A 27,679-nucleotide genomic window follows, 5' to 3' on the forward strand; every position below is an offset into this window, starting at 1 on the left:
ATTTGTTTGGAACAGTTTTGACAACTCATTAAAGTAACAAAATCAATGAAAAAAACAAAACAATGATATTTTCTTGTGAACAAATATGGGTAATGCAAAAGATTGACTTTTATTGAAACTCCTAAAAAAAGAAATAAAAGATGTGATGGAAAACAAGTATACGGTCTCGTAGCCCCATGCATGCCTGTCCCAAGACATTATAAGACTTTATACGGCCTCTATCTACCGTTATACGTCTGTCTCAACTAATTATTAGGAGAAGCAATAATTCATAAAGATATTAAAGCTTTACTAAATTGAAAGTTCTACTGATATATTACACTGAAAGTGTAATGTTGGCAAACAAATAAATGGGGTGCTTGTTAGATTTTACTGTTTTAGATGTATATATTGGTAGTCTATCTCCATTTACAAATCAAAATTACAACTTTTGTTTTACACAATACAATTTGTTGTTGTTATTGTTTGCCTTGGGTTATATGAACCCATGCATTAGTTTGGAAGAGATCACATATTCACATGACGAAAAACATTTTTCCGAATTACCTTCAAATTGTTCATAATTTATTTTGGTTTTCGATCGTCTTTACAAACAATAAAAACTTTCATAAATTGTGTTAAAAGTAAAGTTGTACTTAGGTTTAATATTGTATTTTTCTTAACCATAAAGTTTAGGCCAAAACATCATGTCTCGTGGAGGGATCGAAACAGATACAATTTCAACTAAATTTGTGATCTATCTTTTAAATCATTTTCTTTATCCGTATTATCATTTATGTAGAGAAATATGTTAAGCATTTATAAAACATTTTACTAATTGAGAATAAAAATCCTTAGAAATAAATTTGGAAAAATGATTTTTGCTCTTATTTTTTGGAGCGATAATCCGGTTATTTAAAACATGGTCAACTTCTGACTTTTTGCTTTTGCTCTACCAAAAGATTTGCCAAAGTCGATAAAGAATTATTTATTGCTCCGGTTACTTTTTAGTTTTTGGTCCATTCATTTTGATCAAGTCAAGTTTATGAACAAAAGTAAATGACTCGTAAAATTCTTCACAATTTTTCTTTTTCAACAGTTACTATATCGTAACGTATTTGTTTATAATGTGAATATATCAATATTATTATTACATACAACTCTTGTATAAATTAGTATGTGTCGCCATTTGTAATAGACACGAGTTCGAGTTGGTGTATACATAATCGTATGGTATGTGAAGATGACTGCCGTAAAATTATTTCTCTTAAATTGAGTATTTCCAAAACACTGCTGTCAGTACCCACACTTGCCAACGGCCATTGTTGCATTAAGTATCGCAATGCACTGATTTATGACCTTCAATGATCTCCCTACTACACAAACTACCAATTTTTACTCTAGGTTGCATGCTTTGGCATTCGTCAAGTTTTGCTCTCTATTTCGTAATCGAGATAAGTAAATTTGATGTTTGTTTTTTATATTTCTTATTGACATTTCTATAACTAATTTAGTAATTTAACATTTATGTACACGAGTTTTTTTAATACTAAAAATATTGTTTACAAATATAGTTTGGTCATATGTGAGATCCTCAACTGGTTGATTAGGTGCTCCAAGATATTGATTAATCGTATGAGATTAGTTTTTGGAGGCTTGAGTTTGAAAGTATTTCTCTCCACAACCGGGAGTTTGAGATAATTAGTTTGGTTGAACTGAGAAAATAAGGTTAAAATGATGATCTAAAATTGGATTTGAACAATAGGATAATTATGTTTAGTTGAGTTATTTAAATTGATGTATTAGATTGTTGTTGGTTCATAACTCTTACTATTATGTGATGTTTAATATTTCAATTCATACTCATCACATCCGTTTTTTTTTGGTTAATTGTAAAATATTTTGCATTTCCGATTTTATGCAACTTAGTTTTATTTTCTGTTCTCTATTTAGTTTAAGTTGTTATGTATATTTTTATGAAAACAATGTTTTAAACTTAATCTAGCCATTTGTTTAAACGAAATCGAATTATACGTAAGATTAGACTCGCGTAGATCTGGTTACTTTTTCTAATGGTTGATGCCTATAGTTAAAGAGATTATTATTTTGATTAGAATTCAATATTAGTAGTTTAGCACTCATTTCGTTATGGATCTTATATAATGACAAAAGTATTATTATTATTATTATTATTTTTTTTTTTTTTGAAAACAACAATATTATTATTACCACCGATCGTTTTTACACAATATGCTAAAAAACAAGACACTTTGCCAAATTTGGAACCATTTTTTGTATTCGAGTCAAATCACTCTAAAATGACAATGAAGATGTGGCCTCCGAAATTTCTACTTTTAGAGACTATTCTTTCTTATTGTGCTTTATACCAGTCAATGAAATGTTTTCACACTTTGCGATCCGTATGTATCCATAATAGCGTTTTGTTTCATAAGCTAATATCTCTTTAGTGTGCCACATAAACTAAAAGCCACGTAGACATCATTTAGTGACGTATTCTCTTTTTGTCTTATTATCCGAGTAAGCGTATTCAATATATATACATGTCTCTTCTCACATCTAGAGCATGAGAAGCTTAGGGGAAAACGATCAATCTTTGTTATCTCTCACTCTTCCTCTTCTTATTTTGATCTTCCTCACTTCTGTTTGATTCCTAATAATGGAACACGAGGGCAAGAACAACATGAATGGTATGGAGATGGAGAAAGGAAAGAGAGAGCTTGGGTCAAGAAAAGGAGTTGAGTTAACTATGAGAGTGTTGGCTTTGATCCTAACAATGGCGGCTGCAACAGTACTTGGTGTCGCAAAGCAAACAAAGGTTGTGTCTATTAAGCTTATTCCCACTTTGCCTCCTCTTGATATCACTACTACCGCCAAAGCCTCTTACTTGTCGGCATTTGTGTAAGTCTCTCTTTCTTTCCCCCTTTCACACACACGTGTGGCTCGCATGTACGTTTCGATTGTTTCCAATTAAGGCTTGTATAAGCCCACTTTTAAAACTACAGATATAAAAGAATTCAACTTTTACTCCTAGTTTCTTTTTGTAAAAAGTAATTTTCTAGTGTAGAAATTTTTCGTTTGGCTTTGACGTTATATATTGAGTAGTAAGCTTAAAAAAACTCCCTAACTATAATATGTGATTCACAGATTTGGTATCGAAAAATTTAGTAAAATTGACAAAAAAAAAAAACTAGCATGTCAAAATTATAAATAGAAGTCATGTGAAATAACATGTTATCCGATATAGTAATAATAATATAACCGATAAATATATATAAAAAATTATTTAGAAAAAATCAATTAATTACGATTTTACCTTTTTCACAGATGAAACAGTAGAATTTGGTTACGTCTACATAGTTGAAAATAAAACTATTAATTACGGATAAAGTGATAAATTTGAGACGTCGAGGCTGATAATTGATTAGAGTCTTACCTGTTGGTTGCATGCGGGAAAGGACTGCTGAACTAATATTTTGTATAATTAACCTTCTCATCATATATATGGGTCCGTAGAGTATTCATAATTAAATGTTACACATAAATGCATATATAATACCAATCATAGAAAAATGACTAGTATACTGTATACAGTAAAATTTGTAGCTAATCATAAATGTCCAACTACCAAAAATGTGACACAACAGCAATGTTGGCCCATAGCCAATTTTTACCTGACATTTTTCCAGCTCTTATGTTACTTTAAATTTAGTGTCCAACAGTTCTTACTTCTTAGCTGGCATGACCAAAAGTGTATAGCCTACATATCTAAATAAATTTTATAAACTAGAAACATGAATTCAAATTAAATGCTAATCTGATTTTTAATTATTTTTACTCTTTCATGGCAAAAAAAGAGAAGAGAATTACATTAGAACATGCATAAAATACGGAAATAAGCAATGTGGTATTACAAATGTTGTAGGTACAACATTTCTGTGAACGCTATAGCTTGCGGTTACACGGCGATCTCGATAGCGATTCTGATGATCAGCAGGGGAAGAAGAAGCAAGAAGTTGTTAATGGTGGTTTTGCTAGGAGATCTAGTGATGGTGGCTTTGCTGTTTTCCGGCACTGGAGCCGCCAGCGCAATTGGGCTAATGGGTTTACATGGGAACAAGCATGTCATGTGGAAGAAAGTTTGTGGCGTTTTTGGAAAATTCTGTCACCGAGCTGCTCCTTCGCTTCCTCTCACTCTTCTTGCTGCAGTTGTGTTTATGTTTCTTGTTGTTCTTGACGCTATTAAGCTTCCTTAATTATTAATTGTTTCTGTTCTTGTCGTTTTGTGTGATGTAAAATAACTATCAACAATCATGTAATTGTCTATTGCTTCTAATGTTTTATCACATCGTTTTCTATGGTGAGACGATATATTCAAAATTCGGAAACTAATTATCTCTACTGATTACTATATAACGACGTGATAAGATATCCTAATCACTAATGTGGACATATAGTTAGTTGTAAGCAATGAACCTTTATATCAATTAAGTGACACATTTTTACTTTTAAACAGATAAGATTAAGTCACTAAGAACAATTGTTCTCGTTTTTTTCCCTGTCAACTTCACGAAGGACTAATGATAAAATGAGTTGCCGTAGAATGCAAGAAACTGATCATAAATGTGTTCATTTTCTTCTCTACGTTCTTGCCATCGTGATAATTGGAAAATATCACATCAAAACCTGAATTTAACTCATATTATAACTCCACGCTCAAATTCAAACCGAGTTTAAATAGAGTAATGGACCGTGAGTTACGTTTTTGCTTGGTATCACTCATGAACATACGAAATATTGAGGTAGATTGGTTTATAATGAACATACGAAACCTTTTAAGTCAAAATCTGTTTTAATTTTCTAAAATTCCAACCTTCACGTATTTTTCTGATTAAAGGTGTAGGAATATCATTTCCCTAGACGAACTGGTCATCTGCTTAGCCTGATGTAGGAGTTTATGTTGACATTCTTAATTATTAATTTTTTTTTTTATGATCATACATTACAATTTTTCATTTTATTATTAACAATTTTAGTGGTGATATCCAAAGTTAAAAACTAAGCACAAAGGGAAATGTTTCTTTTTTTCCGTATATATCTTATATAGTGTATTATTATTTTATTTTTTTTCACCGATCATTGACTCTCATTGTCATATGATAGTTAAAAGGAAGCATTCACAGAATTAAAAATGTATCTATTAGATTGCGGATTTTCAACTCAAAATTAATTGGCAATAGGTCAAGAAGCTCATATTTTATATATACCACCTAAAATTCTATTCAACTTGACAATATTTCTAATACATTCCTTCGAAATAATAGTTTTTCTAACCATTAATCTTGATATGTTTGGGCATAGATCGGTAAGCAAAGTATTGGGCCGAACCAATATGGATTGAGTTGAGTATGTTCGGATCGAATTCTGATACCATATTAGATTGTGAGCTTTCAACTCAAAATCAATAAGCAATAGATACGAAGATTCATATTTTATATATACCACTTAAAATCATATTTTACTTTCAAACAATATTCCTGATACTATCTGTATTTGATGCATACAAATACAAATAATCATCATAATTATCAGATTAAATACTTATACAAATTTATGTATTTGCTCGAAAAATTAGAACGTACAAGACTTACTCGAATTTTCAGTAACTTAAATAGCCCAACAAGTTTCCGAAATCAAAATATCTGACCTAACAGAAATCAATATATTTTGTGCGAATTCACATATCCAACAAATTCCATACTATTACCAAACGCATATTTATCCGTATGCACTTCGAATATCAGTTTTTTTAGTTTTTTTTTTGGGTCAAAACGAATATCAGGTTTCATATACCAATGTTACCTTATTTTTTGACACCTACAATGAACACACTAAGTCAAAAATTACACAAATTTGTTTTCCTCGCAACTTTTCAACGTATACACACGTTTTTTTTTATATACACAACGTATTCACACTTCGTTCCCATACATTATCCATATATGTTTTTATTTCGTAAGCTGAGATTCACTCTTGCGCCACATAAACTTAAAAAGCCACGTAAACATCATTACTATCCACAACTTGATGTGTGTTAAGTAAGACTATTTCAATTTTTTTTTTAATATATATATACGGCTCTCTACTCACATCTAGAGCATGAGAAACTTTAAAGAAAAAACAAAAAGAACAAAATTTGTTATCTCTCTTTCCTCTCATTTTGACCCTCTTCACTTCTTTTTGATCCCTAAATGGAACACGAGAGCAAGAACAAGGTGGATGGGATGGAGATGGAGAAAGGAAAAAAAGAGAGTGGGTCGAGAAAAGGACTTGAGTTAACGATGAGAGTTTTGGCTTTGGTCCTAACAATGGTAGCTGCGACAGTACTTGGTGTTGCGAAACAAACAAAGGTTGTGCCTATAAAGCTTATTCCTACTTTACCTCCTCTTAATGTCTCTACAACCGCCAAAGCCTCTTACTTGTCTGCTTTTGTGTAAGCCTCTCTCTTTTCTTTTTCCTTTTCACAAACATGCATGTTGTCTCAGATTTTGGTTGTTTCGAATGCCATTTTTGCGTTTGCGGTTGCGTTTACATGTGAAAAAAAAAAAAAACAGAAATGTAGCAATTTATCATTTTCAATATAAAATATATTTTAGAAAAAATGCAAAACTACAACATAAACATAAACCCTACATCTTTAAATGTTATGTTTTTTTCTAATAATGTGAATGTTAGATTTATGGCTGAAGTTTTTTTTTGGTATATTTTTTTAATCTACATTTTAAATAATATATTATAGACAGATAAACTCCTATACAATAACTTCATACTTAAATAATCCTATCATCATAAATGTTCAACAACAAACTGTATAATACAACAGTGAAATAGGTCCATATAGCCAATCTTTCTCTGATTCAAATCTATTATTTTAGTTTATAATTAATTTACAACATAGCTGGCATGAATAAGATATAAACAATATTTTTTTTAAAAATAGACAAATTAATTCATAGATATTTCATGATTTTCATAACATTCAGATTTAAAGCCATATATGTTTACAAATGTTTGTAGGTACAACATTTCTGCAAACGCGATAGCTTGCGGTTACACCGCGATCTCAATAGTGATTGTGATGATCAGCAAAGGCAAAAGAAGCAAAAGTTTGTTGATGGCGGTCTTGATAGGAGATCTTATGATGGTGGCTTTACTGTTTTCCAGCACTGGAGCCGCCGGAGCAATCGGGCTAATGGGTAGGCATGGGAACAAACATGTTATGTGGAAAAAAGTTTGTGGAGTGTTTGGCAAATTCTGTAACCAAGCTGCTGTTTCTGTTGCTATCACTCTTATTGCTTCAGTTGTGTTTATGCTTCTTGTTGTTCTTGATGCTTTGAAACTTCCTTAATCTTAAGTACACGCAACTTTAAACCAGAAAACACAAAATAAGTTTTTTCTCTTAATTTGCATGTTTCTATTTCTTGTCGTTTTTTGTGTTATGTAAAGTCATTATCATCAATTATGTAGTTGTCTATTTGTTTGTTTTTTTAAGTTTTAAATTTCATTGCCTATCTATGGTGAGAAGATTCAATTTTGACAACTATTTTCATTTACTCACTTTCACATGGTAAAATTAAAATATTCAATTTTTATTCGACTATGTAGTTAGATTCACATGGAGAATTAATACGTAAGTAGATAAGTAGTTGTAATCAATGAACCTTTTTGTCTCATTATCATAAGATACTCAATTGTTCTTGTTTTATACAAAATGGATTTTACTACTCAAATCAAGAACAAAAGTCCAACAGAGTAAAATTTATTTGAGGCTTACAAAACAGGACAACTCTTGGCGTTTTGTTCATATAGGTCAAAATGAGAAAATGAGTTACCGTAGGATGCAAGAAACTGGACAAGAATGTGTTCATGTGGAGCCGCCAAGAGATTCTGCAAATCTTGATTCAACCATTCAGCTGAGAAGAGCTTCGTTCTTGTTTAACTCATCCAGATCCACGCTCACTTTTAAACCCGAGCTTAGCAATGTATTAACCATTGAAGGAATCACAGATTTCAATGAAGCAGCAAGAGCCTGTTCATCATTACAATGGAGGATTATGTATGGTTTTAAGATGAGGAGCTGAAACATAACAAATAGAGAGAATATCTTTTAACCTTCTTATCTTCGTCGGTTTGGTGCTTGATAACGTCCACAGGCCACTCGTTTACAAGTTTCTCAAATTCAGTCGAAATTGCAGACTTTTTCTCATCAGGATATGCCTGCGTAGTCAGTCATACACATATATTTAAACTAAATACTTATCAAAGCTAAAAGAAAGGTTGTATCAGAAGAGAAGAGATATTAAGGTAGGTTTTGGGCTCACTTGGCAGATAATCTGGATGACGGCAGCAGCTTCTTCAGGTTTACTTTCTAGTAGGAAACCCTGTGAAAAGAGCAATATTTATAAATATAATTCGGTATTTGGTTATTACATGAGACCGAAAAAGAGATGTGTTAATACCTTTGCACAAGAAAAGGCAGTAGAAAGAGTGTGTTGACTGTATGTCTCTGATCTCTGTTTATCTACTTTCCATAGCGACTCTGTATCACCTGATAACAGGATTTGACATAATCAGCAATTGGCAGTAGAGTAAAAAAAAAAACCTTCATGGACTAGAGTTCTATCACTAGTCTAGCCTAAATCCCATTTGTGATCAGGTAATAGATGAGCTAAGAAAGAAACTACACTTACGGGTTACGAGTCTATTCTACCGAACCTATTTTTGATCTTGGTTTCTTTCAGACAGGGAGAAAAATAATCAACTTTTATGGATTCCTGTTCTTTTTTATTCATTACCAAAAGGTCCTAAAACAGTGCAAGTCAATGTATAGGTTGATATATCCATCTAGTGTTTGCAACGCCATATCTCAAGTATACTTGAAATGACAGTTCTTCTAGAGATTGATAAATCAATGCAAGTATAAGATCGGAAACCAAAAGTACCTCTCTTGGCAGCAAATTCCATCCACACATCGAATGTGGTCTTCCTCAACTTAACTCCAGCTTTGGAGAATTTTTTCGAGTACTTGGCTAGTAGATCCCACTTATCTGTATCATGACAGATCCTGCAAAAATAAAGTTAAAAGTTCATTTCATGATAAGAAAGTAAATATTTCTGATTTTTCACAACCCAACCATAAAGTACGAGCAACAAAACAATTCTACTCACCTAAAAACTAAATCTGCTGTACCGGGTTGTAGAGGCAGATCATTCGTTTTCAGGAGTTGCATTACTTCTTCCATGAGTTCAGAATTCTTGTGCTCTAGTGCATATGACTACATGACAATCCAGAACATGACTTAAACGTCTATGTTTAACAAAGAAACAACCGAAAAAACATATAGATATCCAATACCATAAGATGGTGTGCAGATGCAACACTGGGAGTCAAACCGTGAACATTATGTTTCCACAAAGCCTTCTTTCCTACAACCACAAAGAACTGCATTAGTACCCTCAGATCCATGTAACAGCTATAGAAAGGATATTTAACAGCTTGTTCGATTGGATTAAGAAAAAAAAAACTACACAAAATCAAAATTGGGAGTACCAGAGTCAATAGCCCCAACACGTACACAAGTCTTAGCAACTTGTTGGCATAGATTGCAATTGAAGTTGTCATGAATACGAAGATTAGATAATCTCTGCAATCCAGAAACAAAAATTTGTAAGAATTGATTGATCATAAGAAATCTCAACTGAAACAGAACAGAGCATGTAAATAGAGAGGGCAATATAGTACTCACAAATCTCCGTAGATTCTGAAGAACGTCAAAGAGAAGATGAATATCATCCTGATTCTGACAGTTCTCAATCAACAGCCACAACCACGCATTTGGAGGCATTGATCTCTTGACATTTACAGAATTAAGCATTTTATCATGCAAATCCTTCACAGTCACTACACAGAGGAAACACAATGAGAAACCGCTTTGGTGATCTCAAAATGTAATTCAAAATCAAAGCAAGGTATAAGCAACCTGTAGGATTTCCCGCAAGCTTTTCCGCTTCAGACGTAAAGCTCGATCTGGGGATCAACAAGCTCATAGAGGACAAGTGACTACTACTATCAATCCCTGCAACACATCATTATATTAATAACTCACACCAATGACATAAAGCTAATTCATTTACACACTTACATTGATCCTAAGCTAGGCATTGAAAGATAAGTACGTATCTCGACACAAGCTAAAATTGGAACACTAAAGTTCGAATTTTTCAGGATCATCACCTTCACTAGCTACATTTCCTAACGTTACACAAGTTAAGTTATCTCGCGTAGGACAAAAAAAATCTCCATTTCCAAAGATGGGGATGATTAATTTCGCAATAGGAACTGTGAAATGGCAAAAAAAAGAACCTTTTAATACAGAGGAAGACGAAGATGCTTGACTCCGCCATTGGAAGGATCTTGAGATTTGAGAAGCAGAGGAGAAGAATCTCAGATTAGTCTCGGTGGTAACAATGGGTTTTAAGACCGTAGCGATTCTACGAGAGTTCTGGAGGAATTGCATGACTCGTGATTCTACTGGTTGTGATTCAAAGTTGGGTTTTTGATTGGTTTTGAGTAGAGTAGAGTAGAGTAGAGTCGCGCGATTGAGAGGAGAAGGACGATGGCTAGACGCCGGAATCAAAGATTTAGGGTTTATGTTTTTAGAATTTAGACCTTTAACAATGCACTATTTGCAAATAGAAGTCCCTATATATATTATTAATTAACTAATTTACACCGTTACTTTTAATTTGATAATGGTATATCCATATTTTTTTCTGCTTCTTTTTTTTGTTCCGATTAAATTCTCTTCCAGTAACTGCATTCAAATGATGTGAGTTCACTCACCATTTGGACCAATTTTTGTTTCAATTTTCTTTGTATTAACAAACAGTTCATTAATTTAGAACATTTCTATTTTTTTCTATTTTTTCCTAAATAATTTTAGTAACTAAACGTATAACCTTTCTATTCTATTAATAAAAACTAAATGGTTTAATTTTAATTTGTTTATTGAAAATAATGGTGTCACCCTTAAATTTGGAAGTTGGAACACCAAACAATAACAATAACGAAAAAGAACCTTTTTCTAACAAAAGTGAATCACAACGCAAAAATAAATAAGAACTGGAATTGGTTTATCGTTTTATTGAATCTCCTTCAATAAAAATCCATCAAAAGATTCATCTTTTTTCCATTAACACTTTGATTTTTTATTTTCACAAAAAAAAATCAATTTAAAGCAAGCAAAAACGAGGTTATTGTAGAAAAAGAATTGAGTTTTATTAGAGAAATTAAAAGATGGGTTGTGGAAAATCAAAACACGATGTTGTTACGGGAAACACCACGAGGATCAAGAAACCTTCGGAAGCTGAATCAGTGAAGGGAAAAGATAGCGAAGCAATTAAAAGACAAGAAAGCTGCCGGTGCCAGGAAACAAACGACGTTTCCGCCGTAGTTCCCGGCGACCAGCCGGAGACAACCGTAGAAAACAATAGCAAGAAACCGGAGGAAAAGGAAGATGGAGGAGATTGTAGTGAGGAGATGGCGGTAGACAATGCGAATGGTGACAAACAACCGGAGGAAAAAGAGACGGCAGCCAGTTTTCCTCCGGTCACGGCGGTGGAGGCGATAGTGCCGGAGAATATTGTGACGGAGGAGACCGTCAACGACGTAAATGAGAGTGTTTCGCCGGTTGAAGAACAAAAGGGTATGCAAATATTAAATTTAATTTAATTAAATGGTAAATTTTACATGTTTATATATTTGTGATGATTTCTTCATATTTGATGTTGATTTTTTTTTTTTCAATAACAATCATACGTTGGAATTGTGGACTTTTTATATGATCTTTGTTACAAATTCAAAACTATACACCCAATTTACGTGTTATATAACTTCTCGAACTTTTTCTTGTGAGGCACGTTGTATAGAAATATTGACGTAAATTTTTGGGTTTGGTAGCAGAAAAAATTGATATTGATACGGTGGTAGAAGAGAAAAGTGTAGAGGATGAAAAAGATGGTGATGTTGATACCGAAATTGCATCTTCTGAGGTTGAAGAACCAATACCGGAGGTACATACTCCAGTAACAACGGAATTAGAAGCACAAGAAATTCCGACCACGGAAACTGACGAAATCGCAGCCACGGAAAATGACGATATCGCAGCCACGGAAAATGACGATATCGCAGCCACGGAAAATGACGATATCGCAGCCACGGACAATGATGATATCACGGCCAGGGAAAATGATGAAATTCCGGTTTTAAAGGATGAAGATAAAGTTGATGTTGTAGAGGTACGGATAATTCAATTAACATATATAGCGTGATATTGGTTGGTTTATATTAGTAGTTAGTTTGATCTCAATATCATGAAGATTGTTTATATAGATTATATGCAATCTCTTTCAAAACTTGCTATTTTTTGGGTTGTGTAGGAAAACTCGGCCAATATAACAAAGGAAGTTGAGTCGGCATGAAGAAGGCAAAAGAAGAGAATGTAAAGAAAGTTTGTACTCTATATGTATCCATCACCAAATCAAATAATTGTTTCTTTCAAAAACAAATAAAGTAAACAAATGCTATTTCTTAAAAATCATTCTATTCAACTTCAAAAGACTTGAATTTTTTTTATTTAAATAAATTTGAAACTTTAAATGGAAAGTGTCTTTACATATCTCGTTAGTTGAATTGTCAAAAAAAAAAAGTTCTCAAAAGTTATATCACTATAATAAGAAAACAGTCGTAAACCAACGAGCATATCTGTCTGTAAACCAGCGTCCGTCGGTTCCAAAGCGTTCGACTAATTTTCGATGGATTTCTGACGGCTATATTCACGACTGGTTAGTATTTCGTCGGTAGTATACCATCGAGAATCCGTCGACCAAAACTCCAACGGTTGACCAAGAACTTCCTGACAAGACACGAAAGGATTCCCGAGACATAAAAGTCTCTTTCCTTTCTTCCGGTTGTTGACAAGCCAATTCCATGAACTCGCCTACCCCTCATGTGTATTTTTCTCTTAGTAAGTTCAACTCCGGATTCACCTTTGGTTCGTCCATGCATAATCTAAAACAAGAAGAGGAAGAATACATTTCTATTTTTTCACGTTTTTCTATTTCAGAAAATGAAAGAATGTAGTTATAATGAGTATGTATGCATATTTAAGGGGAAATTTTATCGGTTTCCATCGTATATCGGTTAGGATTCCGTCAGTAAGTTAAGTTAAAATTCAAACAACTACAAAACGCTATATTAACGGTGACAAATAACCGACGGATTCTCGACAGTTGTTGCTAATGGACAGTAAATATAAAAGGTGATATGACGTCCCAAAAAAGAAGTGATAGGATGATACGAGGGTATGGGATAAGATGCGATCATATGATATGTGTTATGTAATAAGACATGTACGGGATATGAATATGATAACCTTGTAATTTGTCATGAATGAATAACGACTCTCCGGATCAATCTTGGGTCACCTTTGATCAAGAAATACAACCAAAAAAAAAAAAAAACTATTTGGTTCCTTTGAGTCTTATCGTCATGGAATGAGATCGAATTTTTAGCCATGTCAAGAATCATACAAGACTAACTTTATTCCGAAATCGAATTTATGATGAGATTTTAGTGAGAATAATAAAAAATGGCTTGATGGTACGTAAAGAAGCCACGTAATCCTCAACACAACAACCATATGAGATTATTCTGGAGATATACCGTACGATCTCGAGTGTTCTACTTTTATTATGCTGATTATATGTCAATGGGTGGGGTTTAATTAAGGTTTTGAACCTATGTCAAATGTATATCTCGTTTTAGCAGCTTCATTACAAGTAACTTTCATCATAACTAGATATAGTTTATCCTATGTATTAAAAAAGGATCACAAAGCAGACATTTTTGTAAGCATCAAGTCATCAACACATAACTTATGTCCTAATCGAATTCTGCTAGTCAATACAATTATCATCCCATGCCGGCCTTAGATATAGTAAGATCCAATGGGTCCGAACTTTCCAATTAGAAAAACCAAACTATGAAGATCATGAGATATATCTCTTTTTGATAAAGAAAATATATGGCCGTACTATAGAGACATGACATGATTCGTCCGTATCAAGTATTCTTCACAGCTAAGAGATTTAATTTTTTTTGTACGTTTTATCGAATTAGTTTTATTCGTTAGCTGCAAGAGGCAAAGAGGCAAGAAGGTGTGAATCGATCTTAGCCTCAGATTCTTTAGGATACTCCCACTATATAAGTTTACATTATTTAAAATGTGTTCCTTATTTCGTGCTATAAAGTTGATTCTATAAAAAAAAGGTGCTACATCCAACGCATAATGTCATAGCTTTACGTACCTTAAAGCTGTATATATAGAGGACCCTTATTGACAATTATCTACATCAAACTGATCAACCACATAAGCTCAAAGTCATTTTTCATCTTCACCCAAAGATATTACAGTCTCCTTGATTGTCTCTAATTTTCCAATCTTTCATTTCTGATTTTGCATTGTAATCGAACATACCCACTAATATCCTTTGCAAGCCGCTTTTCAAACAACCTATTACATTATAACACCAATGGAGAAGATACAAAAGATGATCTCCGAGAAGTCGGTAGTAATATTTAGCAATAACTCTTGTTGCATGTCACACACAATCAAGACTCTCTTCTTAGACCTTGGCGTGAACCCGACAATCTATGAGCTAGACGAGATCAACAGAGGAAAAGAGATAGAGTATGCATTGGCTCAGCTTGGCTGCAGCCCGACTGTGCCAGTGGTGTTCATAGGAGGGCAGCTTGTTGGTGGAGCCAATCAAGTCATGAGTCTCCATCTCAACCGTTCTCTCATTCCAATGCTTAAACGCTTTGGGGCTTTATGGCTTTGATAAAATATAAAAGAATAGTTACTTATTGATCGTAGCTTGGTAATAATGATGTCATGAAACCAATCAAGGATGACAAAAAAAAAAAAAATGTATGCATGTAAGTTTTGAAAGGATAGATTGTGAGGATACCTATTTTGTAACGTGTGGGTATATTTTATAGTAAACAACCTAGTGTTGTATTTCTACTTGTCCATGCTTTTGGTTTTTAATATATATATACATGCTATTAAGAAATGGTACACATATTGTAGAGAAAAAGAAAGACTTTAATTTGACTTCTTTTCTCTCTTTATCAAAAAGCGAAAAAGCTTACTTTTGTTTCTGTTTTTTTTTTCTTATTCGGGGCGTCTCTCACGATGTCAAAGCTGCAAGAGAGAATATAAAAAAAAAAAACATGTATAATCTCAAAGTATAACTCATTGATCAAAGTCCATTCTCGTTTTAAACAAAGTGTAAGTCTAATCAGTATATTGATTGGTAAAAGACTTCTCTAACCCATATCTTTATTTTTTTTCACTTAAAAATAGAAGAACTCTATTTTAGAGTTAAATTTGAGTGCATTTTTTTCCAACCCTATTCTATTTCAAATTTTAAAATAGAGATCTAGTATAAATTTACAATATATATTTATAAATATATATATATATATATATTTCATTTAGAAATAGATTATAATTGGAGATATTTTGCTCTACAATAAAGTTTAGCGGAAAATATAAAAGTGGGAGTGGAGATGGTGTAAAATATCCTCCCTTTCTCTCTTTAGATTTTATTTTCGCAGTAAATCATAAATTTAAACCAAACGGTGAATCAGTCTACGTTAATTTGTATTACGATCCATAAGTAGTATAACACATTGATTAAAAAGAATTCACGACAATAACCTCTTTTCTGGAACTTGCACTCATACATATATATGTCTTGCCAGCAAGCTCTATGTGACAGATTGTATATTTGTCCGACTCATTTCCTGGACCGTTATTATTTGTTTTTACAGCCATTGCTTTTATGAAAACATAAAATAGATCAAGTAGGAGTGGTATTCGGCCCACGACTAAATCAAGAATGTTTTGAAAACCACTAAATAAAATAAATGGAAAAATTAAAGGAGAGAATAGGTGTTTGCATTATTGTATATAATGCACATTGTGTGGTGCCTTTTGTTTTCTTAGTTAAATAATGTGCATAATTTTGTTTATAAATAGATAAATTTTGGTAATTTTAAGAGTCAGTTTGGTGAATGACAAGATTTGAGATAAGTTTTAGATAAATGGCAATTGAAAAAATAAATTAAGTAAATGACAATAAAACAGTATATAGATGAAAGTTTCTTGTAAAAATAACATATTACATAAAACTAACTTATAGAGAACAAATTTGTAGCTATTAAATGAAATAAAAAGTCGGAGAAGTTTGTCGAATACTTTAAGGTAATCAAATGAACCTTACATTGATATTTTCTTTACTGTCTCTCCAATATTGTTTGTCATTGAGTGCAAGTACTACTACCATTTGAATTATATCCCACAAATCAATCAAATAAAAACATTAACATCATCTACAAGTAAAGTTTTCAATTTGTTTTCTTCATTTGTCATACTTGTAGGGGAGAAATTTAATTCGAAAAACTTTTTTTTTTCTTTCTTCTAAAGAAAAAAATGAAGAACTACGATGATAATTAGAAACTTCGAGGAAAGCAACTCGACGCAAAAAGAGGTTTGTTGTGGCATGGAAAATTTATGGCTGCTATTCTGGCTTTCTAAACTCGTAAATTTATTTGATGTTCTGCATTTTAAACCTTCTAAATAGTAAACAATATCTAACAATTTAACCAAATTGTTTTTTTTTTCAAATCAAATCATGCATACATTACAAATATAAAGATCTGGAATTAGATGCGATCATATGATCTGTGTTTTGTTCATAAGACATGTACGTGCTGTGAATATGATGACCTTGTATTTTTCATATATGATTAATAACGACTCTCCGCAACAATGTTGGGCCACCTTTTGATCCAGAAAAAAAAAAAAAAGTGGTTCCAGTTGAGCCTTATCATCATGGAATGAAATCGAGCTAGCGTTGTCAAGAATCATGCAAAGCGTACCTTTATTCCCAAAACGATTCATGACCAAAGTTTTTTGATAAAAACATATGTTTTGATGGCAAGTCAAGAGGCCACGTAATCCTCAAACACCAAAAAAAAGATAAAAGATTATTCTGGAATTATACAATCTCGAGTCTTCAAGAAGTAGAGCTTGTAATTTCTATCATGTTCATGTGTATACTGTATGTAGACTACTTTTGGCTCATAAAACGTTCATTAATTGACTTTTATTTCCACATGGTGTAAGGTTTTGTTTATCTTTTTAAAAACAAATCTTATAAATTATTATGTTTTGTCAATGAGTGTAGGCTTACTTACTATTAAACTTTCTAATTTAAAAAATTATGAAAACTATCTACCAGTTATGAAGCATCAACACTATTAAATTCCCTGAAAAGTGATAAAGTAATATATCTTTTGACAATGAACATATATGGCCGTACCATAGAGACATGGACATAAATTCGTCCGTATCAAATATTCTTCACAACTTAGAGATTTTGTTTTTTGTACGTTTTACCGAATTAGTTTTATTCTTTAGCTGCAAGAGGCAAAGAGTCAAGAAGGTGTGAACCGATCATAGCCGCAAATAAAATGTGCTCTTTATTTTATGCTATAAGTTTATTCTCTTAATAAGAGTTACATCGAACCCATAATATCATATCCTTACGTAGAATGTTATATATAGTACCCTTGTAGACACTTCTCTTCATCAAACTGATCAAACACATAAAAGTCAAAGTCACTTCTCATCTTCACCCAAAGATATCACAATCTCTTTAACGGTTCTCTAGTACCCCATTTTCATCCCTAATCTCGCATCTTGTAATCAAAACATAACCTATTTCATCCTCCTCAAGTCACTTTTCAAACACACTTTCAAATTAACAAAAATGGAGAAGCTACAGAAGATGACCTCGGAGAAGTCGTTAGTGATATTTAGCAAAAACTCATGCTGCATGTCGCACACAATCAAGACTCTCTTCTTAGACCTTGGCGTAAATCCGACGATTTATGAGCTAGATGAGATCAACAGAGGAAAAGAGATAGAGCAAGCATTGGCTCAGCTTGGCTGCAGCCCGACCGTGCCAGTGGTGTTCATAGGAGGGCAGCTTGTCGGTGGAGCCAATCAAGTCATGAGTCTCCATCTCAACCGTTCTCTCATTCCAATGCTTAAACGCGTTGGGGCGTTATGGCTTTGACAAAATATAAAGAAATAGTTACTTATTGATTGTAGATTGGTAATAATAATGTATTGAAACCAATCATATACATATGAATGTTTTGTGTCTATCTAAGTTTTGAAAGGATAGATTATGAGGCAGGGTACTGATTTCGTAACGTTCTTGGTATACTTAGTGTTGTATTTCTATTTTCAGTTTTTATGAATACAAACATGCATTTAAGAAAAGTGTATGCCATGGGTATTGGAAATTTACACATGTTAAAAATGAAGGACCAGAAAGTGTGAGTTACAAAAGATGTCACATTTGATGAAAGAAACTCTAACTCTTAATCGGAATATATCCGTTTATGGATGTTACTATATAGATTTGGGCGTCTCTAAACAAGAATTTTGTTACTATATAGTTGTGTTAGGTTTAGGAATTTCCATGTCACCAAATCGGCTAGTATGAAGTATTTTTGATCAAAAATATCATGCATGCATTTAAAAATATCGTATGTGCGGATATAAATATTCTAATTAAAATACGTACTCATTACTAACTTTAAGCCCCAATGCGCTTAATGCATAACATGTTCCAAACCATTTCTTCTTAATAAAATATATTATAAAAACAAATAATTATATCCTAATTAGAATGATATTGCCACACTCTCTCCCTCAAACTACTAAGGACCGCATACCCTTGGCTGTTCTTCCAGCAAAACAATCTTATACCATAGTCACCAAGAAACTCGCCGCTTAACCTTTGAATAAAGGGAAGTAGACTTCGACACAAGCTATCAACACTATTAATTATGATGTCACATTGAGTGCTCACAACAAAAATGCAAGACGTTCATCCATTTCTCTATGTTACGGATAATATTCTGACACTTATATACATTAAAAATATATATATATATATATATACATATAACCTTAGTGAAGCATATAACCTTAGTGAAACTCATAAATTAATTAATACAAATTGTAGGGAAAAAATAAGCTCACTTACTTTGACGAAATTTATAAAGTGTTCAAAGCACCAACAAGTTTTTAGGAGAAAAGTGAGATTTACCCAAAATTGCTGGACGTATATAATTAAAGTTACAGGATGGTGTGAAATAGTTCTGGGATTGGATGCGATGTGATTCGATAATATGTGTTTTTACATAAGACATGTATGGAATACGATTACTTTGTAATTTGTAGTATATGAATAAACGACTCTCCGGATCACAGTTGGGCCACATTCCATCGACAAATCGAGTTTTAACATAAACAAAAATATTGTTTCGTCCCATTGAGCCTTATCCTCATGGCATGAGATCGAATCTTTGCGACGTCAAGAATCAGACATAAATTATTCCCATATTGATTTATGATGAACAATTTGTGAGAATAAAGGAAGGTTTTTACTTGTAAGTGAAGAGGCCACGTAAACCGCACAATCAAAAAACGAAAAAGATGAAGAATAAGATTATTCTGGAGATATACCATACGATCTCGAGTCTTCGCCAAGGAAGGAGATGCAATTCTTTCTTTTTTTTTAGGAGATGCAATTTTTTTTATCGTGAGTAATATTGTATATTTCAATGGCAGCGATTTTAAGATTTTAAGTAGATCTTTTTTTTTGATAAGAAGGTTTCATTATACTATATGATAATTATCATGAAATTTACAACCCGATGAATATTGGTAAAATTACATATACGTGTAATATTTGGTAACCAAAAAGAAAATTCACATGTAAAACATCACAGTAAATAATTATAAGTAACTATGTGATAGGAGACAAAAATGTATTTGTGTTGAAAATATATCTCTTTTGATTGAAACTGGAAATAGAAGGCCAAGACTAATATGACATGATTCGTACGTATAAGATATTCCTCACATCTAAGAGATTTTGTTTTCTGTACGTTTTACCTAATTAGTTGATAGTTTTATTCTTTAGCTGCAAGTGGTAAAGAGTCAAGAACGTGTGAGCTCCTCAAATTGTACTCCCACTATCTTAGTTTTCATTATTTTTTAATAGGTTCTTTATTTTCGTGTTATAAAGTTGATTCGCTGAAAAGTGCTATCTCAAACCGACATCAAGAAAGCTATATATAAAGGACCCTTAGAGACCCTTCACTACATCAAAAACAAACTCTAAGTCATCTCTTATATATCGTCAGCCAAAGACTTCAAGTTCTCTAGCTTACCAATTTCACCCCTTTTCTCTCATTTCAATAAAAAAAACTACCCATTTCATCCTCGGCGAGTCGCTCTTCGAACACATTTCACATTATAATACCAATGGATAAGCTACAGAAGATGATCTCCGAGAAGTCGGTAGTGATCTTTAGCAAAAACTCATGTTGCATGTCTCACACTATCAAGACTCTCTTCATAGACTTTGGCGTGAATCCAACGATCTATGAGCTAGATGAGATCAACAGAGGAAAGGAGATAGAGCAAGCATTGGCTCAGCTTGGCTGCAGCCCAACCGTGCCTGTGGTGTTTATTGGAGGGCAGCTTGTTGGTGGAGCCAATCAAGTCATGAGTCTCCATCTCAATCGCTCTCTGGTTCCTATGCTAAAGAGGGTTGGAGCACTATGGCTTTGATTTCAAGATAAGGGGATATTTACGTTATGAACGTAGCATGGTAATAATAATGTAATGAAAGTAATCAAAGATGACAAACAAAAACACATATACATGTATGTTGTCTATCTAAGTTTTGGAAGGATAGACTATGACTATAGGATACCTATTTTGTAACGTGTGGGTAAACTTTATAATAAAATCACTTCTTTTTGGATTTCCATTTCCCATTTTAATCTGTTATATATATATATATATATATATATATATATATGCATGTGTGCATGGATTAGAAATTAAAACATTGTATGTGGGGTAATACGAAATTTTAAAATATGCAATGCATATAGTATATTCATGACCTCGAGTACAAATAGAAGAATTTTAAAATAAGATGAAATATTATTTTGTAACTTATATACCAAGACAAACAATTGACGTAAGGAATTATATATACATCGACAAGTACTTTGTATGTTTTTATGAATAAGAAATTAGGTAGTTAGTGGGTTACTCATGAGGTCTGCATCATGTATCGCCGTTTTCTTTCTAAATATTTGATTTATGCTCATGGATCCATCTTGTGTTGCAACAAAATGTATCAATTCACCTCTCTAATCTATTGTCTTGATTTTGGATGAATCTGAATCTTCCTTCAAAGTAATTAAATATTATATAATTCGAGAAGATTTTTACAGATGAGGTTTTATGGCTCAAGTTAGAGTATCAAGCTCTATACTCATTAAAAACACTGTAAACTAAATGGGGAGTTTTTAAGAGAGCGAGTACAAAACTTTCTAAAATTCAGTTTTTGATTTCTATAAAATCAGTGAGCATAAACCTATCCATCTTTCTTTCTTTTTATTTTGTTGTTGCATAAACCTATTTTGGTTTGGTTTACCCTAATGACATAGGATGGTTTATTTGGGCTTGCAACGAATGCTCTATACTCTAAATCAGTTTTTTGTCGGAACTAGCACTGCTACTCAGACACTACACTCGTTGTATTCCCAATTATGATTTTGTGTTGCATTCAAACGAGAGTGTAACAATATTGAATAAAGTATGGCATAGTTGTGGAATTGGATGCAGTGTGTTTTGACGTAAGATATGTACGGATTACATGCACTTGAATAACGACTCTCCGGATCACTGTTGGGACACCTTCCAGTGAGAAATGGAGTTAACAAAAAAAGAAGAACGAAGATGACTGTTTTATTCCACAAGGCCCTTATCCTCTTGGAATGTGATCGAATCTTTGCGATGTCAAGAATCATACAAAATTTAGCTTTATTCCCAGATCGAATGATCGATTAATGATGAAATTTCGTGAGGATAAATATAGAAAAAAACGTTTTGCTTGAAAGTGGCCACGTAAAACACCATGCACATAAAGAGGAAAGAGATTATTCTGGAGATATTCCATGCGATCTCGAGTCTTCGCAAAGGAAGGAGATGCAGCTTTTAATCATGTGAAGGATATGTCAAAGGCCGGAATTTAATAAGAACTTTTGTAAGAGATATATACATCTTGTTTTTGCTTAGAAAAAGTTCTACTAAAAAGATGGTAATTCAATAACAAAGGTTATAATAGGTTATGACTCAAAAAAAAAAAAAAAAGGTTATGACTCGAATACTTTACATTCAAAAGTTAGAAGTAACTTTGAAATAACTAAGCATAGGCTCGAGTTACCACAAAATTTGGGAAAAATAACTATGCATATATAGGCTTGTCGAGTGCTGGGATGATCCTTTTTTTTTTTTTGGCTGGGATGATCCATAATCATTAAACAAAGTAAATATTGCATTGCTCATCATCCTCTTCCTTTATTATTTTTGTTTCAGAGATTTAGATTGAAGTTAAAGCCATAATGCTCCAGCAAGCTTATAGTATGCTCATCTAAGATTTATTAGTTACCCAATTAATTGAGAGTTACATTTTTTTTTAATTCTTTAGCTGCAAGATGCAAAGAGGCAAGAAGGATGAACCCTCCTTATTAGGCTCTAATTCTTTGAGATATTCCCACTATCTAAATTTTAATTTTGTGTGTATTTTTTATTTATTATTCGAGATATTTATTATGTCCTAAAGTTGATTCTCTTTGAAAAAGGCTACATTAGATTTAGACCCGTAATATGAAAGTTACGTACTTTAAAAAGCTATATATAAAGGACCCTTGGAGACCCTTCACTACATCAAACACAAACTCAAAATTATCTCTTATCTTCACCCAAAGATTATAAGCTCTCTACACTTTTTTGTAGTATAGTCTCTTATTTCAGTCAAAAGACACACATTTGCATCCTCCGTGAATCACTTTCTTCAGAAAATTTACAAAAACAATGGAGAACCTACAGAAGATGATCTCTGAGAAGTCGGTAGTAATTTTTAGCAAGAACTCATGCTGCATGTCTCATACAATTAAGACTCTCTTCTTAGACTTTGGCGTGAACCCGACTATCTATGAGCTCGACGAGATCAACATAGGAAGGGAGATAGAGCAAGCATTGGCTCAGCTCGGATGCAGCCCGACCGTTCCGGTGGTGTTCATTGGAGGGCAGCTTGTTGGTGGAGCCAATCAAGTCATGAGTCTCCATCTCAACCGCTCCCTTGTTCCTATGCTTAAACGTGCTGGAGCATTATGGCTTTAACTTCAAAATAAATGTAATTTCAAATATATAATGCAATTAAGTTACTATAATTAAAGTGAACAAAGAAAACATACACAAGAATGTATGTATGAGTTAATGCTATGTCTATCTAAGTTTTAAAAAGATAGATTATCCGGTTGCCTATTTTGTAAACACTGGTTCTATTATAATAAATTCAGCTACTCTTGGATTTCTCCTTTCCAATGTGCCCTCTATTTATATATTTCATGCATGCATAGATCTAAGATCACATGCGTCGACGTTATTGAAAATGTACGCATTTGCAAATAACTTTATTTCATGGTGTAAAGAGAAAGAACATATCTTATCATTATTTATTTTTCTTGTTTCCATTATTAATCGTGTTATTGTAAATAAAGCTTCTGTCTAATTTAATCGCAATTATTCAGATCGTTCTTATGGTGTTTAATCGATTCCTTCGTACAAATATATATTCAGAGACAACTTACTACTAAACATAATAGTTCGAATAACCAGATGTTTAACCTGTTAATTGATGGTTCGTTGAAAATCATATATATCAATTATAGAAAATAATACTATCTAATAAGAGATTTCCAGCATATACATATTTAAGTTTAGCTAAAGGCAGAAATATAAATACTTTCTTATATATGGTTTTATTGTTTTAATAGGTAATAGAATGTAAAGCCTTAATTATGGGAATTGGTTCATACGAGTAATTTCACATAATGGACTTAGAAAGATATCTAACTTTTTATAAAGAAAAATTCTTACACTAATAAGGGTTTGTTACAAGAAAAAAAAAGTTTATCTTAGGATTTAAATGTTAGGATCTGATGTTATTTACTTATTTAACTAGTTACAAGTAAAACTTTTGCTGCGGGCCTGCGGCTTTCGTAAATTAGTGATATGATCATATGAATGAAGCAGATCTGTGTCATCTGTCTATCTTTTTTTTTTTTAAACAATCTATCTTTAATTAAAGAAAATTTTGAATAGATGTAAACTAAATATTAAATTCTTCTCTATCCATTTAAGAAAGTTGTGGGCGTTATTGTTCAACATCATGGTAGAAAATGACGCTACTAACCATTAAAACAACAAAGTGTGTAAAGAATTGGATTCTACCATAAGAGGAACACGTTGCATTGTTACATATATTCCATGCTCTAGGACGGTACGGGCAAGTTGCAGAATAAGATGTGATTTGGCATATTACATAATGTATGTGTCGGTACATGAATCACGTACACTGAAAATGATGATAACCTTGTATTGTGATGTAACAATAAGTGACTCTTGAGATCGAAATGGGCCACCATTAATACTATTTTGAAGAGAAAAACAAAAAAAAAACTAATATTTTACATTTTTTGTATATTTTTGGTTTTAGGATATATATATACGTGGTTGCTTCACTATCATACTATCATATCCATCTTGTTGGGCACGAGCTTGAATTTCTAGCAATCTTATTCATCGAATAGGGAATAAAGTTCAATTTTGTTTTATTCTTTGACATTGCAAGATTCGATTTCATGCATGACGGTAAGGCTAAAACGGAACCACAAAGTTTGCCTTTTTCTCTCAAGTGGTTATAAAAAAACAATTCTTGAGATATTATCTCATACTCTCTCGAGTTTTCTCAAACACTGAAGCTTGCAACTCTTTTTGGCGTATCTAAAACTATGTCCAAGGCGTATCTAAAACTATGTCCAAGCTATCCAATGATTTTTACCCGATTTTCAGCAGAACACATACACTATGAAATACTATAAAGTATGATTGAAAGCATATTAGATATCGAAATATTTTTCCATATATCATGTACACATAACCGTTACAAAAAATAATTGCTATATTATTAATAATTTCTTATTAGACTCAAAAATACTGTAAGAAATATTTCAATTAATTTTGAATACTATATTAGTATAGTACACGAAATCCGATAATTTCAATTAACGACGACTTCACGATAACATGAAATCTTTTCGTATATAGGCGTCAAGACATTTATATGTCGATAATGTGTTGGATATTTTTGACGCATTCCTGACGACATATTTAGATTGAAAGTAACATTCTCAAAACCAAAAATTATTATCACAAGCCTAAATGAGCCAAAATGAAATCCGGAGTAAACACTATTAGCAATTTTCAACTTTATTTGAAACTAAAAACATATTTCGGAATTTTGAAATTTTATAAGTCAAACGAGTTTAGCAGAGATAAAACTCATTTCTGCTTTTTATCAGTGGTTTTCACAATGAAGGCCGTACTAATGAAACATGACATTATTCGTCCGTATCAATTATTCCTCATATATATCAAAGAGAGATTTTGTTTTCTGTACGTTTTACCAAATTAGTTGATAGTTTTATTCTTTAGCTGCAAGAGGGAAAAAGACTCAAAGAGTCAAGACGTGTGAACCGATAATATCCTCAGATTCTTTCGGAATACTTCGACTATCTTAATTTTCATCATTTAAAATTGTGTTCTTTTATTTCTTTACTTACAATTTGAGATATTTCATATTTGTGCTAAAGTTGATTCTCGTAGAAAAAGGCAACGTAATAAGAAAGGTTACGTACTTTAGAAAGCTATATATAAAGGACCTTACCCACTTCACTCCATCAAACACAAAAACACAGAGTCACTTCTCATTTTCACCCAAATATATCAATAATCTCTCTATAAGTTATCTAGTTTTCCCATATTCATCTCTAATCTAGCATTTTGACCAAACACACCTATTTTTCTCCTTTGCAAGACAGTTTTCAAATATCTATCACGTTATATTACTAATGGAGAATCTACAAAAGATGATCTCCGAGAAGTCGGTAGTGATCTTTAGCAAGAACTCTTGCTGCATGTCTCACACAATCAAGACTCTCTTCTTAGACCTTGGCGTGAACCCGACGATCTATGAACTCGATGAGATTAGCAGAGGAAAGGAGATAGAGCATGCATTGGCTCAGCTCGGGTGCAGCCCGACAGTGCCAGTGGTGTTCATAGGAGGGCAGCTTGTTGGTGGAGCCAATCAAGTCATGAGTCTCCATCTCAACCGCTCCCTTGTTCCAATGCTTAAGCGCGCTGGAGCTTTATGGCTTTGACTTCAAAATAAATGGAATTGCAAATGACTTAGGTTCTGAGAAACTTATTAATGTGAACAAAAAAAGGTAAAAAAAACATATACAAAAATGTATGTATGAGTTTATTACTATATATGTCTATCTATCTAAGTTTTCAAAAGATAGATTATGCGGTTACCTATTTTGTAAACATGCATCTAAGAGATATTTATATTTTATAATAAAAATCAGCAACATTTGGATTTCTCCTTTTTCCCAATTCATATTTATATAATTTTGTATACATATATGCATCTAGAAATGAATACACGTGCACTGAATATAGATGATTTTTTATGGTGTAAAGGAAAAAAGAAAGAATATATAACTATTTATGCAGAACATGCGCCAAGACATAATAATTAATTTAAAAATTTGAAGAAGGCATATTTTATAGGCTAAGAATATTGTATTTGTATCTGCCACAAATTAAAAAGCGATGACGAGTCTGAATCGTGTGTAATGTCAAGCCTTAACTTTTCAAACGAAATTCTTACAATGATATGCAACTGTTAATAAATGTTAGGCGTGATTGTCAACTGAATTAGCTAGTTACAACTTACAAGTGTAAAAATACAGGAGATTGCGTAAATTTGAGATATGGATCTTAGAACAACTCTATAATCAATTAAAGAAATTTAGAATTAAGGTAAATCAATCATTAAATTCTTCACTGTCTATCTACAGAAACATTGTTGAACATCATGATAAAAAATGACGTTTCTAACCATTAAAATAACAAAGTGTGTAAGGAATTGGATTCTGCCATATAAGGAAAATCTTTGCATTGTTACATATATTCCAATAATAGGACAGTACGAGCCAGTTGCGGAACTTGATGCGAATAGGCATCTTACATACATATAATGTGTCGGTACGTGAATCACGTAATGTTCAAATGATGATAACCTTGTATTGTGATATAAGAATAACGGCTCTTGAGATCAAAATTGGGCCACCAATAATCTTTTAGGAAGGAAGGAATGCAAAACTATGGCTTTAAAATTTTGTTGAGCCCCACGTGGCTGCTTCACTAATCAATCTTCTTGGCCACAAGCTTGAGATTTCAGAATTTCGTGGAATTGA

General features: G+C 32.6%; 9 protein-coding genes across 10 annotated transcripts; 8 read left to right on the top strand and 1 right to left on the bottom strand.

Moving 5' to 3' along the window:
- Positions 1 to 2,374: 2,374 nt before the first annotated feature.
- Positions 2,375 to 4,385, top strand: AT4G15620 (Uncharacterized protein family (UPF0497)). The gene is made up of 2 exons (NM_117653.6): positions 2,375 to 2,898; positions 3,923 to 4,385. Exons 1-2 carry the CDS (start codon positions 2,657 to 2,659, stop codon positions 4,251 to 4,253), a joined length of 573 nt encoding a protein of 190 aa, NP_193297.1. The 5' UTR covers positions 2,375 to 2,656; the 3' UTR covers positions 4,254 to 4,385.
- A 1,596-nt stretch (positions 4,386 to 5,981) lies between these two features.
- Positions 5,982 to 7,597, top strand: AT4G15630 (Uncharacterized protein family (UPF0497)). The gene is made up of 2 exons (NM_117654.3): positions 5,982 to 6,490; positions 7,075 to 7,597. The coding sequence occupies exons 1-2, from the start codon at positions 6,249 to 6,251 to the stop codon at positions 7,403 to 7,405; spliced, it is 573 nt and encodes a 190-aa protein (NP_567473.1). The 5' UTR covers positions 5,982 to 6,248; the 3' UTR covers positions 7,406 to 7,597.
- Positions 7,598 to 7,689: 92 nt separating this feature from the next.
- Positions 7,690 to 10,716, bottom strand: AT4G15640 (adenylyl cyclase). Of its 2 annotated transcripts, none has more exons than NM_117655.4 (11): positions 10,421 to 10,716; positions 10,038 to 10,133; positions 9,804 to 9,958; positions 9,608 to 9,701; positions 9,413 to 9,483; positions 9,226 to 9,332; positions 9,000 to 9,121; positions 8,517 to 8,605; positions 8,379 to 8,438; positions 8,170 to 8,274; positions 7,690 to 8,086 (listed from the first exon to the last, which is right to left on the bottom strand). In NM_117655.4, exons 1-11 carry the CDS (start codon positions 10,572 to 10,574, stop codon positions 7,967 to 7,969), a joined length of 1,173 nt encoding a protein of 390 aa, NP_193299.3. In that variant the 5' UTR covers positions 10,575 to 10,716; the 3' UTR covers positions 7,690 to 7,966. The 2 variants fall into 2 exon arrangements, with proteins under 2 accessions (NP_193299.3, NP_001328576.1); NM_001341067.1 differs by lacking the exon at positions 10,421 to 10,716 and adding an exon at positions 10,200 to 10,379.
- Positions 10,717 to 11,110: 394 nt separating this feature from the next.
- Positions 11,111 to 12,663, top strand: AT4G15650 (kinase-like protein). Its single transcript, NM_117656.3, has 3 exons — positions 11,111 to 11,762; positions 12,020 to 12,354; positions 12,496 to 12,663. Exons 1-3 carry the CDS (start codon positions 11,354 to 11,356, stop codon positions 12,535 to 12,537), a joined length of 786 nt encoding a protein of 261 aa, NP_193300.2. The 5' UTR covers positions 11,111 to 11,353; the 3' UTR covers positions 12,538 to 12,663.
- Positions 12,664 to 14,292: 1,629 nt separating this feature from the next.
- AT4G15660 (Thioredoxin superfamily protein) lies at positions 14,293 to 15,232 on the top strand. The gene has a single exon (NM_117657.3). The coding sequence runs from the start codon at positions 14,650 to 14,652 to the stop codon at positions 14,956 to 14,958; it is 309 nt and encodes a 102-aa protein (NP_193301.1). The 5' UTR covers positions 14,293 to 14,649; the 3' UTR covers positions 14,959 to 15,232.
- A 2,520-nt stretch (positions 15,233 to 17,752) lies between these two features.
- On the top strand, positions 17,753 to 18,535 carry AT4G15670 (Thioredoxin superfamily protein). Its single transcript, NM_117658.4, has one exon. It carries the CDS (start codon positions 17,959 to 17,961, stop codon positions 18,265 to 18,267), a length of 309 nt encoding a protein of 102 aa, NP_193302.1. The 5' UTR covers positions 17,753 to 17,958; the 3' UTR covers positions 18,268 to 18,535.
- A 1,803-nt stretch (positions 18,536 to 20,338) lies between these two features.
- On the top strand, positions 20,339 to 21,039 carry AT4G15680 (Thioredoxin superfamily protein). Its single transcript, NM_117659.2, has one exon. It carries the CDS (start codon positions 20,535 to 20,537, stop codon positions 20,841 to 20,843), a length of 309 nt encoding a protein of 102 aa, NP_193303.1. The 5' UTR covers positions 20,339 to 20,534; the 3' UTR covers positions 20,844 to 21,039.
- Positions 21,040 to 23,017: 1,978 nt separating this feature from the next.
- AT4G15690 (Thioredoxin superfamily protein) lies at positions 23,018 to 23,683 on the top strand. Its single transcript, NM_117660.3, has one exon. It carries the CDS (start codon positions 23,166 to 23,168, stop codon positions 23,472 to 23,474), a length of 309 nt encoding a protein of 102 aa, NP_193304.1. The 5' UTR covers positions 23,018 to 23,165; the 3' UTR covers positions 23,475 to 23,683.
- A 2,396-nt stretch (positions 23,684 to 26,079) lies between these two features.
- On the top strand, positions 26,080 to 26,846 carry AT4G15700 (Thioredoxin superfamily protein). Its single transcript, NM_117661.4, has one exon. The coding sequence runs from the start codon at positions 26,267 to 26,269 to the stop codon at positions 26,573 to 26,575; it is 309 nt and encodes a 102-aa protein (NP_193305.1). The 5' UTR covers positions 26,080 to 26,266; the 3' UTR covers positions 26,576 to 26,846.
- Positions 26,847 to 27,679: the final 833 nt, after the last annotated feature.

The sequence above is a fragment of the Arabidopsis thaliana genome, chromosome 4 (assembly GCF_000001735.4).
Source record: "Arabidopsis thaliana chromosome 4, partial sequence".
NCBI classification, from domain to species: Eukaryota; Viridiplantae; Streptophyta; class Magnoliopsida; order Brassicales; family Brassicaceae; genus Arabidopsis; species Arabidopsis thaliana.